The 13,870-nt window shown below is 42.2% G+C and overlaps 2 protein-coding genes across 2 annotated transcripts; one reads left to right on the top strand and one right to left on the bottom strand.

The window, feature by feature from the left end:
• Positions 1-44: 44 nt before the first annotated feature.
• Positions 45-1,552, bottom strand: LOC117439808 (NADH dehydrogenase [ubiquinone] 1 beta subcomplex subunit 1). The gene is made up of 3 exons (XM_034075896.2): positions 1,451-1,552; positions 419-563; positions 45-239 (listed from the first exon to the last, which is right to left on the bottom strand). Exons 2-3 carry the CDS (start codon positions 556-558, stop codon positions 203-205), a joined length of 177 nt encoding a protein of 58 aa, XP_033931787.1. The 5' UTR covers positions 559-563; positions 1,451-1,552; the 3' UTR covers positions 45-202.
• Positions 1,553-1,646: 94 nt separating this feature from the next.
• Positions 1,647-13,290, top strand: cpsf2 (cleavage and polyadenylation specific factor 2). Its single transcript, XM_034075894.2, has 15 exons — positions 1,647-1,879; positions 2,270-2,436; positions 2,520-2,679; positions 2,777-2,882; positions 2,977-3,106; positions 3,198-3,313; positions 3,789-3,976; positions 5,066-5,356; positions 5,491-5,591; positions 6,358-6,561; positions 6,667-6,819; positions 7,834-8,056; positions 9,404-9,718; positions 11,017-11,151; positions 13,161-13,290. The coding sequence occupies exons 2-15, from the start codon at positions 2,288-2,290 to the stop codon at positions 13,251-13,253; spliced, it is 2,364 nt and encodes a 787-aa protein (XP_033931785.1). The 5' UTR covers positions 1,647-1,879; positions 2,270-2,287; the 3' UTR covers positions 13,254-13,290.
• The last annotated feature ends 580 nt before the right edge of the window (positions 13,291-13,870 follow it).

The following is a 13,870-nucleotide window of genomic DNA, read 5'->3' as shown; positions in this document are numbered from 1 at the left end:
ATCTCATGTGTCATCTAACCAAAGCAACAACCAGTACAAAATGATTTTCATGACAAACGGCAAGTTTATTATCGGTTGATACAACTCCTATTAAAGATTGACAGATGACATCTTAAATATGTGGATTTGAGGGACGGTCACAGGACAGGACACATTGCAGGGAGGGTGGTCACATGACAGGACACATTGCAGGGAGGGTGGTCTACTTCCAGGTCACCTCCTCACCAGGCTTCAGCTCCCTAAAGACACCAGAAGTAAAACAAGTCGTGTAAACTTCATATAAACATACATGCATTCCTCCATCTTCCTCTTTACACATAGCATTACGTTTAAACTGGGGGGAAATGCATATTATATAGAAAAAGCATCAACATAAAAGAAAGTGCTCTGATAAATGTGGAGGAAATGTTTTTCTTACCTGCGGAACAAAAGGCTTTTGTTCCTGAACGCTGTCAGCTTCGTGTCCTGCTGTCTGTCAAGGTACCATCCGATGACAAAGCCCATAGGCACCAGGATGACTGCCCAATGCTCACGGGCTAGGGATAAAAAGTTGACCATGGTTTCTTCAGAAATAAGCAAAAGACAGATTGTAATGTTAATTATGTGGGACTGATGAAATACTCTGATTTAAAACCGGCTTGCTAACATTTACAGTAAAGAGTGACTTGTCCTTTCAAAAAATAAGTTCACCAAAATACTTAATACTATCAGAATCATAGAAAACGTAAAATCTTGTAATTATCTTCGCTTCTCTGTGGTACAGATATGGGCAACACAGGTGCAACAATCCGACCTGCAGCCCTACACAGAAGACTGGCACAGGACTACACTGTCTTTGAAGAAATTGCATCTTTATCTGAGGGCCTTCACAAAACTAGTCTGATTCTGTGTCACAAATAGAGCATCATGAACATATTACTAAGGGGGAATTTATAAGCTTACACAAAGCCAACTACAGATATCAAGCCTCGACAGATGACAACTCTTCAAAACGTTGTTTTCTAGACTTAAGGTGATCTTACTTGTGCTGACAGAAACACAACAAAAGGGGAATCGTTTTTTTATAATGACATTGTTGCTAATGTTTGTCTGAGCTAATTGGTTTGTAGGTGAGGGTGATCTCTAAATTCAATAAATTACATCTCTAGTTAACTTATATGAAACAACAGGTAGAGTAAATCATCTCAAACCACATATGATGTACTTCTTAATTTAATATATGCATAGCAACCCACACAATAGTTTAACTGCACACTAAAACAACTCACTGCACCACAGCCACCAGCTAACTAATCAGCTAGCTAGCCAGCTATCATTAGAAATATGTGTCAGGTTTTCGTTGAGAATGTTATTTCAGTTCAAGTATTTTGTGTTTACAACAGTTAACATATCAGATTATAATAACACCACAAAAAAAAGACACACGATATAGGAATATGCAGGATATTACCTTGTGTTGACGCTCGTCGTGGCCTTCACCTCTTCTCTCACCAGGCAGAGGACATTGGACTCTTCCAACTGTGCAAAGGCGACAGTGCTCCATGAGCAACATAAATAAAAATGTATTGGTGATCACCCTTGCTGTGGATTGTAATATCAATTGTCCCTCATGAATTGGAAACTTTAAAGCAAATCTATTGAATTGTCTTGATAACATGAGCAAAATGTTTATTTTCTTATACTTTTAATTTTGTTCTAACACCGCCCTACTTGGTACGGTCCTTTGCCCTTTCACACATGATGCAGCGGCAAACATGTCTGCTAATCAAGTGTGTACTGAAAACGCTAGCCAAAATGTCTTAATGTTACAATTATAGAACATTTTCTTATTCTTTTTCAATTTGAACGGGAGAAATTTCGCATTTCCTCGTATTAAGTGGTACGTTGCACCTTTCTCCGTCGAGCCAAGCCACTTACATCCACAAGTTTAGTGTAGCTAGCATGCTAAAAAGACATACATCGCAGGGTACTTTGTTATCGGTGTTGCTAACTAGCTGTAGCTGGCAATCTAAATTGTGTTTACTTTTAAAATTGACTCACTGCTTGATGAGCCAGCCGCATATTTGATAGACCTTACTTATGCAGCATAACACTATTGCATCGTATAGGTTCATTTTTACTTGTTACGGTTTTTTTCCCCAAAGATTTAAATGAATGAGTTCTCAGTCGTAAACAAAGTAATAGAGCCATAGTAGTTGAGATTTAACTGCATTGTTTATTTGGGTGGTTGTTTTGTGTTAATCATTGATCATCTATATTGTACTTTCAGAGAGACAACTAAAGAAATATGACGTCCATTATTAAGCTGACAGCAGTGTCAGGGGTGCAGGAGGAGTCTGCCTTGTGTTACCTGCTGCAGGTGGATGAGTTCCGCTTCCTCCTGGACTGTGGCTGGGATGAGACCTTCTCAATGGACATTATCGATGCTATGAAACGGTATGGTATTCCTCGTCTTATTAGATCAGTTTCCTCCTTGTTCTGCTACTTTGACGTTTATGTGATGTCCATTTTCCCTTCAGGTATGTTCATCAGGTTGATGCAGTGCTCCTCTCCCACCCTGACCCCCTACACCTGGGAGCCCTGCCATACGCTGTGGGGAAACTAGGTCTAAACTGCACTATATATGCCACAATCCCCGTCTACAAGATGGGTCAGATGTTCATGTATGATCAGTTTCAGGTAAGAAAGGGATGTAGGAAATGTCATGCATGTTAAGTAATGTATTAATAGAGCTTGTTTGCATGACTAACATGTGTGTATTCATATCTCCACTTAGTCTCGAAACAACAGTGAAGATTTCACACTGTTCACCCTGGATGATGTGGACTGTGCTTTTGATAAAATCCAGCAGCTCAAATACTCTCAGATTGTCAATCTGAAAGGTGAGTTAGTTGCAGACCCTTACAAGTCAGGATCCACCCCTCTTTATGTCTCAAAGATAACCATATTTTGTATATCTTTATTTTTACCCAATAGGAAAAGGGCACGGTCTTTCCATCACTCCTCTTCCAGCTGGTCACATGATCGGAGGCACTATTTGGAAAATAGTGAAGGATGGAGAGGAGGAGATTATTTATGCTGTTGACTTCAACCACAAGAGAGAAATGTGAGCACACACCAAACAATGAGAAATGGAAAATTCGTTTCTAGATTTGCTATTAGTTCTTAACCTTTATAACTCTGTTTCTTTGTTCTAGTCACCTGAACGGCTGCGTGTTGGACAGCATAAGTCGTCCTTCTTTGCTTATCACAGACTCCTTCAATGCTAAATATGTACAGCCGCGTCGCAAACAGAGAGATGAGCTGCTTCTTAGTAAGTGATCTTTACGTGCCTCGATAGTAGAAATGTATAATTGAACCCTTCGCCCTACAAACATATCTAAAAAAAAGGAGTATTGACTAAATAATACACCAATTTACCAAATTGTAACCTGTAGTTAAATTATTCATCTCATCTGAAAATAACTACAGTCAATTGTTTTTTTAGAAAACTATTTGTATATTGTGTTAATAAGTCTGTGTCTTACAATAATTACAATCCCCCCCACTGAGAGTGTGTGACACTAAATGAGAAACAATAGGCAGTCTCAATAATTACTTTCACTCATTCACGCAGAAACAGTCAAATTAAGTCTGGAGGAACAGATTCTTTTGAACAAGGATTACACTTTTGTTTTACCCTGTGTTCCTTTTGTGTTTTTATCATCTCCTCCTCCAGTTCTGTAAAATAACTTTTTGAAAAAATGAGTTTATCTTCAAAAATAACCTCAATTTTTTTTTACACACAGCCAATGTAATGGAGACTCTTCGTGGTGACGGTAATGTCCTGATCGCCGTGGATACAGCGGGCCGTGTGTTGGAGCTGGCTCAGCTGCTGGACCAGATTTGGAGAACAAAGGATGCCGGGCTGGGAGCCTACCCTCTCGCTCTGCTCAACAACGTCAGCTATAATGTGGTGGAGTTCTCCAAGTCCCAGGTACCACTGGTTTTCACACTTGATACAGTTTCATCCCACAGGCCATAAGACTGTTCAACACCTGGACTTTTGAAAGAACATCCATAACATTCATCTGTTTGCAACTTATATATATCAATATTCCAATTACCTGTATATAGACTATTCTGCACTATTGCTATTATATATTTATTTTATTATCTGTTTTATTATGTTGCACTGTTGGAGGAGCCTGTAACCTAATGTTGCGTTCACGCCGGACGCGATGCGATTTTTGGGGGCGGCGCGATTACATTAAAGTCAATGCAGAGACGCAGACAGACGCGAATTCGCTCCGACGGCGCGCATGAAGCGGTGGACGCGGCGCAATTGAAGGTGGCCGCGTCAAATGCGAGAGTTCAATTTTTTCAACTAGAGCGTCAAATTCACGTGACGCGTTCTCGCGAAAGCCAATCAGTGTTGGGATTCCCTCTGACGTCCTGCTGTCGATCAATTGTAAAGATAAAAGAGATGATCGTTGTGGCTGTGAGTGGGTTCCCGGAGATTTACGATACAATGTCGTAGCCTATATCTACCGGGACCACAACAAAAAGGAGCTGGCTTGGAGGAGAATAAGAACCCAGACACGGCGTTTGTTGCTATGTTTGTAGGACTTCCACAGAAGGTACAAAGCAGCAACAGTTGTTATATCCTCCATAGTCAAGGACAGAAATAACCAAAACGATCTTGCATGGAAGTGTAAACAACCTCAACTGTCCGTCAACGGCGCGGCGCGTCAACGGTATGTCTGTTTTTGAATGACGCGATAAAACAAACTGCAAGCCGTGATGAAACTGCAAGCCGCGGTGAAACTGCAAGCCGCGGTGAAACTGCAAGCCGCGGTGAAACTTGAGCGATTGGAGCGATGCGAATATTCGCATCGCGTCCGGTGTGAACGCAGCATTACTTTCATAACTACACTGTTGCTATGTACAAATGACAATTAAAGCCTTGAATCTTGAATCTTGAGATGATATCATACTCTTCTTCTCCTGCCTTGTTAATTAACCATGAACATTCTTAAGAATGACTTTATAAGTATATAATAACATTAATGTTTTCTTCCTGTAGGTGGAGTGGATGAGTGACAAACTCATGAGGTGTTTTGAAGACAAGAGAAACAACCCCTTCCAGTTCCGTCACCTGACGCTGTGCCACAGTCTGGCAGACCTGGCCCGGGTGCCCAGCCCTAAGGTGGTGCTTTGCAGCCAGCCTGACCTCGAGGCCGGCTTCTCCAGAGAACTCTTCATCCAGTGGTGCCAAGACGCCAAAAACTCTGTCATCCTGACCTACCGCACCACACCTGGAACCCTAGCTCGCTACCTCATCGACAACCCCGGAGAGAAGATGCTGGATCTGGAGGTGAGAGCGGCGGTCACGATGATAACTCACTGTGTTTATATCTGATTGCAGCCCCATGGGGAAGAGCCTGTCTGTCACATTCAGACTCATGACTCTGTCCTTTACTCCATGCTTCATTCTTCTCATCATCACAGGTGAGGAAAAGAGTGAAGCTCGAAGGCAAGGAACTGGAAGAATTCCTCGAAAAGGACAAAGTAAAGAAAGAAGCAGCTAAAAAACTTGAACAAGCTAAAGAGTAAGTCGAAACAGAAATGTCTCCGATTGGTGAAGTTGTATGCCTGTAAAAAAACATTTGATTCATACTATTGTATCCTCTTTTAACAGCTTAAAAGGAAAATATGTAAAAAGCCAATATATATGCAAATAGTGCTCTGGGTTGAACATTTAAAACAGGCTATTTAAATGGTAATCTTAAAATGGAAGATGACACTTGGCAACATGTATACTCCAGGGCTCTTACGGTCATTAAAAACCTGGAAAAGTCATGGAAATGTAACTAAAGTTGCATCAAATATAATTTATATTTTAGCCAATCGTCGAAATAGTAATACTATAATGATAATAAATACTGTATCGTATAGTAAAGAAACGTAAAATGGCATTTAACTGACGAGGTATTTTGCTGGTGAGAGATTTTAGTTGCTTTAGCGTGTAGAAGCTAGCAAGCCAACTATTTGATTTGTTGGATAGGCACAACATGTTTCAGATGCAGACCTTATTTTCCTGTTCCATGTTAAAATAAAACATTTTTAGTGGTACCGCGAGAAAGAGTAATTTGTTTTGGTCATGGAAAATGAGGTAAAGGTCATGGAGAAGTCATTGGTGAAAAGGTGTATGAACTCTGATACTCGGCAACTGTAGAAAAATGTGTTTAAAATTGACGGCAGAAACAAGGAGAACACACACACTTTTAGGGAAGTTGCTGTTTGATCCCATCCGTATTATCGGAAAACTATGCATATGTACACACTAGTTAATGTTTATTCTAATGCACTTTGCAGGGTGGATGTAGACTCGAGTGAAGAGAGTGATATGGACGATGATCTGGATCAGCCAGTTGTGTTGAAAACGAAACATCACGACCTGATGATGAAGAGCGAGGGCAGCCGCAAAGGCAGCTTCTTCAAACAAGCCAAAAAGTCTTATCCGATGTTCCCCACACACGAGGAGAGAATCAAATGGGACGAGTATGGGGAGATTATCAGGTACTGCACAGTGATACACACGGACATCAGATCACAGGCAGATGGACTAAGAATGTAAAGACTCTTTGATGCTTTTGTTAATAAGCCAGAGTTGTTTTTTCACAGGCTAGAAGATTTTCTGGTTCCTGAGCTGCAAACCACAGAGGAGGAGAAAAACAAAATGGATTCGGGGATGACCAACGGAGACGAGCCCATGGACCAAGATCTCTCTATTGTTCCCACCAAATGTGTCTCCAGCATAGAAAATCTCGAAATTAGGTCAGTGATTCCTTAAAGGGGCCCGAACATGCACCTTGTCCGGTTCAAATGTCTGTGTTGTGCCTCTCATACTGCCTGTGCTGCAGCACCTCTTTTCACCCTCTGTCTGAAACCATGGCCAAACAATTTGTTGCGGTGCTACGTGCTAGCCAATAGTAGCACGAGTGTTACGTAGTGAGTCACTATATTACGAAAGTCAACAAAGGAGGCCAATTCAGGCGTTTCAGGCAAGGGGAGTGTGATGGAGAGACACTTTGGGATTGTAGCCTTTGCAGACAATTTAAATGCAGGAAATGGAAAACCCCAAAAAGTATAACTTGGCCCCTTTTTAAATCTGTCTTCCTCTGTGAAAAGACCTCTACAGACTTAATGGTAGGGTAGGTAAGAATGGAGAAACCGGCTCGAGTGCGCTAGAATTTGAAAGTACGCAGACGAAAAAAATCTGCCCCTTCCTTCAGACTTCCTTACAGAGCCCCTCCTCCAACACACACGAACGCGCACATGACCAATGAGGGCACGAGATAAGTTTGTGCCCCGATGGAAGGCTGACAGGCAGGTAGGCCATCCGGTTACTTTAGCCGGGCCGGCAAAGATGATTGGTCGTGCTTTTTACAGCGCCACGGCTTCCACAGATGACTTTTTTGTATGTATTTATTGTCAAAGCATTTAATTTATTAATTGCTATCGGGGTGTTAAGAGCATTCCATGGAATATAACTAAGTGTTTCTGAAGTGAATTACCTACCCCACCTTTAGTTCTAAATATGTCTCACCTCCCTTTTGAACTGCCACTCGGGCTGATCATCTGCCAACAGTTCAGTGCTGTGGGGTGCTGGACGCCCTCCAGGTGTGAATATTTCAATTTAAGGCTAATTGTTGTTTGAAAAAAGCTTATGTCTACTCAGCAAACGTCTCCTGGATAAATGACAAATGCTCTCAGGAAGTCTTGTCTGTGCTCGTGTTCGACTGTTTGACAATTATGAAAGAGCGTTGTCCTGTCTTCAATCTTCCGCAGAGCGAGGATATCGTACATAGACTACGAAGGTCGCTCTGATGGCGACTCCATCAAGAAGATTATTAATCAGATGAAGCCCAGACAGCTGGTGATCGTTCGCGGGTCGCCGGAGGCCAGCCTCGACCTGGCAGAGTCCTGCAAAGCTTTCAGCAAGGACATCAAAGTGTACACGCCCAAACTGCAGGAGACCATCGACGCCACCAGCGAAACACACATCTACCAGGTCAGCCTCTAAATGCTTTGGAGACTGAGTTATTGTAGGGAAATGTGGTCCTTTAAATGTGTTTAAAAGATTCATAAAGCTTCTGTAGGGCTGAATGTTCTAAATGGAATAACGAAAGGAAATATTAGTTTATGAAACAAAACCTCTAACTAGAAAGAAAGAATAAGTACTTTTTAAAAAATCAGGGAGTTTCTCATTTACCTTTTTCATCCCTCTGCATCCATACAACCCAGGAGTCCCTCATATAATAATAAACTAAGGGCGCCCCCTCATGGTCAAAGTAGAACACTATCACATTACATAAGGAATCACATGCATCACAAAGCTGTACACATTACAAACAGCACAGCTAACATTAATTAGACGGCATGATCAAACATCACGTTAACGGCCCTATTCTGCTTTGAAGAAGTAAATCCTGATCAATCTGATGATGTTAGTTGCAACTTACAACCCCATGGCAATAGAGCTTAGAGCAGCGGTTGTGTGAGGCGTGCCTCCCCGGGGGGGCGCCAGAGAGCTTCAGGAGAGGCGCAGCGTGAAAAAGAAATAACGAGAAACAGTGAAATCTAGCTAGTTAACTTCAGACGGCTTTATGCGAGCGGCAACATGGATCGATCTTTAGTGAAGTTACCTGAAGGGAGAGAGGAGACAGCGTCTGGCAGAAAACGGAGGAAGCATGACCACGATTATTTGAAGCTAGGATTTCCATGGACCGGTCCTGGTAAGGGCGGACCGGCCATCTGTGTGTTCTGGAGAATCACAGAACGGGCTCGGTTCGCTGACGACCGGCACTGCCCTTTGTTTTAATTTTAATAATACTTACTTTGATCAAAAGTACCGGTCGAGGCTGCAGCCAGAGGATGATCATCGGCCTGTGCGCATCAAAGACGCAGACTCATCGTTCCCACTACAGTAGGGGTGAGGGTAATAAGGAGGCAAAGTTGACTTTCAGTGTGTTGCCGGCAGCATATAAGGATTTATCCACCATGTTGAAAATGTTAAAAAAGTTGTTGTTTAATGTTTTAAGGAGGTGACGCTACTCAGCCAATCAAATGGGTGCAGTAATGACATTTTCTCTTACTGGACTTCTTTGAAATGCAGTTGAATACCCCTGCATTATAGCAACAACAACAACAATAATTATAATAATAGCAATGATAATTGGGGGGGGGCGCGGCGCAGCTGTTCTTATGTTCTCTGAGGGGAGGCTCACCTTCCCACACTTAGAAAACCACTGCTCCAAGGTTGATTATTTTTTTTTATGAAAGAATAAAAGCATCCTCCCGTGACAGGCTGGTGTCTTCATCTTGTCTCATCTTGTCTCGTCTCGTTGTCACGGCACAGGTTCGGTTGAAAGACTCCCTGGTGAGCTCGCTGCAGTTCTGCAAGGCCAAAGACACGGAGCTGGCCTGGATCGATGGCGTGCTGGACATGCGCGTGGTGAAGGTGGACACAGGTGTGATGCTGGAGGAGGGAGTGAAGGAGGAGACGGAGGAGGGCGAGATGCCCATGGAGGTCGCTCCTGAGCTGGATACCGACCAAAACGCGACGGCGGTGGCAGCCCAGCGCGCCATGAAGAGTCTGTTCGGAGAGGACGAGAAGGAGGTGTCCGAGGAGAGCGACGTCATCCCCACGCTAGAGCCGCTGCCTGCCAATGAGGTAAGGCGGGAACACGAGCAAATTATTTCTGATTTAGAATTTAGGGGTTTTGGAAAATGTTAAAGTGTCATTTCTTATTATAAGTATTTGGGTTTCCACTGAAGTGTTAACAATTCGAAAAGTTTTAACAAAGACAAGATGCAATATTTAGCAAGTTCAGTGGCACCTCATTTTGATAAGCAGATTTACATGAATACATGTTTGAATTATCCTTTCGGGGTTCTAGGATTTTCAGTATACATTTGACCCCAATTCCCTCACAAACAAGCTCTTCGTGAGGCTTTGAATAAACACAATTAGTATCTAGTTTTGCATGGTCCCATTAATTCAATATTTATGGATATATTTATATTTTTTTCCAATTAATTTCATGACATGAACTGAAAGATCTTGAACATTTGGATGGAAAAACCACCTACTCAATCTCCCTGATTATAAAAAAGAAAACCAGAATCTATAAATATGCAAATCAAGGCAAGGCAAGGCAAGTTTATTTATATAGCGCCTTTCAGCACCAGGCAATTCAAGGTGCTTTACAAAAATGAAAGACATTCAGACAAAGGCATTTAAAAACAGTAAAAGATAATAAAAGAAACATTAAAACAAAAACAAAAAATGAAAGACATTAAGAAAATGGCATTTAAAATCAGTCATTAAAAAGAAAAGCTAATAAATTAAACATTGAAAGATAAAAGTTACAGTGCAGTCTAAGATATGAATAGTTCAATTATTTCGGTTCTTGATTTTTAATTTATTCACAGAACCTCCCTTTGGAAATCCGAACATTTCCGTCCCGATTGTTCATTTAGACTGATTGCAATATATATAGAGATTTTCATTTAAAAAAAGCTGACCACAAGCTGTCTCCCACTGGATAGTACACTCTCCATAATTGCCGTCTCAAATCATCACCCGAAGACGTTAAACTGAGATGTAAGGGTGAGATCAGATAAATGTTCTCACTTTGACGAAAGTCCAAAATGTGATTTAAGCAACAATGACCAAAACGGCTAACTTACTTTATAGTCTTTGCATTGGCTATAAAATAGCACAAGCAGCAGATGACTTCTAGGTGTCCTGCAGCTAGCGGACACAAACCGTTATGTCTAAGTCCTAAGACGGCATGTTGTCTGGCCAGAGGAAAAAAGACAGTTTTCTCAAGGTGAGTGGGACAGATCACCGTGAGCCTGATTGAGAAGGCGTTGTCACACCATTCCACCAGTGTGTGTCCACAAGGTTGTATAAGCACTTGAGACAGGCCTCAGTGTGATTGGCGCTCTCTTCCGCTCTCCCTGCAGATGCCAGGCCATCAGTCGGTGTTCATCAACGAGCCTCGCCTGTCAGACTTCAAGCAGGTCCTGCTGAGAGAGGGCATCCAGGCCGAGTTCGTGGGAGGAGTGCTGGTCTGCAACAACATGGTGGCCGTCCGCAGGGTGAGTCGTCCTTCCCACCGCCTCAGTGTGCTGTCCGTTAGGTCACTGCAGCACGAGTCCCCGCTAACAACGTGCAGCGAGCAGCGCAGAACACACAGGACACAGGCTTGTTTTACGCCTAAAGAATACACACTGAAAATTCAAGATTCAAGGCTTTTATTGTCATTCATACACAGTCTAGCTATGTCGATTAAAATCTTAAGTCCCAGGCTCCTCCAACAGAGCAACACAATAAAACAGATCAAATAGTGCAAGTAAATACAATAAAATAGAATAGAAGTAGTGCCATAAGCGTCTATATCCAAGTGATGCATAATTTGTAAGTTGCAGGTGAATGTTCTGGATGTTCTTAGTTCAGGTTGAGTTTTATTCCAAATGTATTCATATTTATAAGTCCATGTGCAAGGAAGGTGCATAGTTAATATATAGCCACCGTTTTAATGAAATTAGAAGCAGGTAGAATTTAAGGACCTGTACAATACATTAAAAAAGTATCCAATTAATTTAAAGAATTTTAACAATTCTTTTGCTAGAAATCCCTTCCCATGTCTTGTCTGTAACCCTCCAGACACTTCTATTGTATGTACATCATTTATTAATGCAACAAATATCTAATGTATCTTGAAATATATGAGGTATTTATTGCCCTAAATATTGTTGACTGAGCCGTCAGAAGTACCCATGCATAGCCAGAAATTGTCCACATTAGACATGCTAATATTGTTGCTAATAATAACCAGAGGAAGCAGCACTCAGTGCAAGTTGTAAACTGTAGTTACAGTAGACCCTCGCTGCGAGGGGGACCCAAGTTCCCATCAGCAGAAACACGTGGGTTTGCTATCCTGGCTCCAAAATGGTGGAATGAGCTCCCCATTGACATCAGGACAGCAGATAGCTTACACACCTTCCGGCGCAGACTGAAAACTCATCTCTTTCGACTCCACCTCGAGCGATAGAACTATTAACAGAGAACTTATATACTAATAAAGGACTGGCTTATCTAAAGCCAGTTGAGTAGCACTTGACATTTTTGGCTCTTTGAAACCTGATGTACTTATGTGATTCTGTTTTCTTCAAGTTTGTATCTTGTTGGTCGAACGCACTTATTGTAAGTCGCTTTGGATAAAAGTGTCAGCTAAATGCAATGTAATGTAATGTATTTAACAACATAGTCATATAATATAACATTACAAATAATCAATTTGGCCCTGGGGTTAATAGTGTCTTAGTTCTGTGTTAGGCTGGTTGTTGATGGTTTATAGGCTAAGGTGTATTTAGTTGCGCATTCTACAATAAAATACCAGTGCTTAACACCAAGAAGGAACATTAAACACAAAGGGAAACTAATACATTTTTTTATACCCAGTGGCATAAAAAACATCTCGGCTCAGAAGAAACGCACATAAAAATAATCACAGGCAGAACTAAAGGAAAAGTAGGAGGGAGCCAGGGTACCACCAGCAAAATGCATAATTGACAAGAACCCCAGAACTCGCAACCCAGAAAATGAGATCAAAGCGAGCTGTGTGTGTGTGTGTGTGTGTGTGTGTGTGTGTGTGTGTGTGTGTGTGTGTGTGTGTGTGTGTGTGTGTGTGTGTGTGTGTGTGTGTGTGTGTGTGTGTGTGTGTGTGTGTGTGTGTGTGTGTGTGTGTGTGTGTGTGTGTGTGTGTGTGTGTGTGTGTGTGTGTGTGTGTGTGTGTGTGTGTGTGTGTGTGTGTGTGTGTGTGTGTGTGTGTGTGTGTGTGTGTGTGTGTGTGTGTGTGTGTGTGTGTGTGTGTGTGTGTGTGTGTGTGTGTGTGTGTTTAAATGGGAAAACTTGAAGTGGAACGCTTCGTTACACATTTAAGTCTGTGAACAGTGTGTGGGAATGATTTGGAAGCGTATTTATTTCAGAGGTCAGCATTTTTCTTTTTAGAGGGCAGGGCTTGTATCTGATATGTTAAAATGTGGAACCATGTTGTTCGAAATGTTAATGAATGGACCCGTGTGACCTGTGCATCTTTGTCCAGACGGAGGCCGGGCGCATCGGGCTGGAAGGATGCCTGTGTGACGACTACTATAAGATCCGGGAGCTGCTGTATCAGCAGTACGCCGTGGTATAGCAGCAGCAGCAGCAGGAGGAGGAAGAGGAGGAGGAAGTGGAGGAGGAGGAGGAGGAGGAGGAGGAGGAGGAGGAGGAGGAGGCGGAGGAGGCGGACACGCAGCAGAAGAGCAAACCACGGCAGTACAGAGACAATCCTTTACGAGGACTTTACCCAGAGGAGCAGAGTGTACCACACTCCCTCTGCCTTATGGGCGGCTCCAGCTGTTTCACTGCATACCCTGTTGTATATTTTCCCTTTTTATAATTTTCTTTTTTCTAGATAATGTTTCTTGTTTTCTTTTTTGTATTGTTAGTTTACCTCTCTGAATTGAGGCAGATGCTGTCCCTGGACTGACCTCTTTGTCATCAACTCCTCCCTCTGTACAGTCCTGATGCGCTGGATGGGAACATGGTGTTTCCCCCATCCTGTTGTCATTAAAAACACGTTTTTTTTTCAAATACGCATCACGGTTAAAGGTTTGTCCCAGATTTGCGCATTTGGGGTTTTGAACCGGAAAAGCATGACATGTCTCCTTTAACTGCTTTTAATACTTTTTGAGTAAAGTCAAGAATCTAAATTTGGCTTCACGTTGTGTGCACAATTCTTAAGCTTTGTAAAAAATGCCTTTCTCACAC

Source organism: Pseudochaenichthys georgianus, chromosome 24, assembly GCF_902827115.2.
Source record: "Pseudochaenichthys georgianus chromosome 24, fPseGeo1.2, whole genome shotgun sequence".
Lineage (NCBI taxonomy): Eukaryota > Metazoa > Chordata > Actinopteri > Perciformes > Channichthyidae > Pseudochaenichthys > Pseudochaenichthys georgianus.
The sequence above is the reverse complement of the archived record's forward strand: the minus strand, read 5'-3'. Positions and strand labels throughout refer to the sequence as shown.

Excerpts from the sequence above, each read along its gene's own strand:
- LOC117439808 (XM_034075896.2), bottom strand. The coding sequence starts at position 558 with ATGGTCAACTTTTTATCCCTAGCCCGTGAGCATTGGGCAGTCATCCTG. Across the intron at positions 240-418 it reads AAAAGCCTTTTGTTCCGCAG|GGAGCTGAAGCCTGGTGAGG; the intron begins GTAAGAAAAACA and ends TGGTGTCTTTAG.
- cpsf2 (XM_034075894.2), top strand. The coding sequence starts at position 2,288 with ATGACGTCCATTATTAAGCTGACAGCAGTGTCAGGGGTGCAGGAGGAG. Across the intron at positions 5,592-6,357 it reads AAACTTGAACAAGCTAAAGA|GGTGGATGTAGACTCGAGTG; the intron begins GTAAGTCGAAAC and ends TGCACTTTGCAG. Across the intron at positions 8,057-9,403 it reads GCGAAACACACATCTACCAG|GTTCGGTTGAAAGACTCCCT; the intron begins GTCAGCCTCTAA and ends GTCACGGCACAG.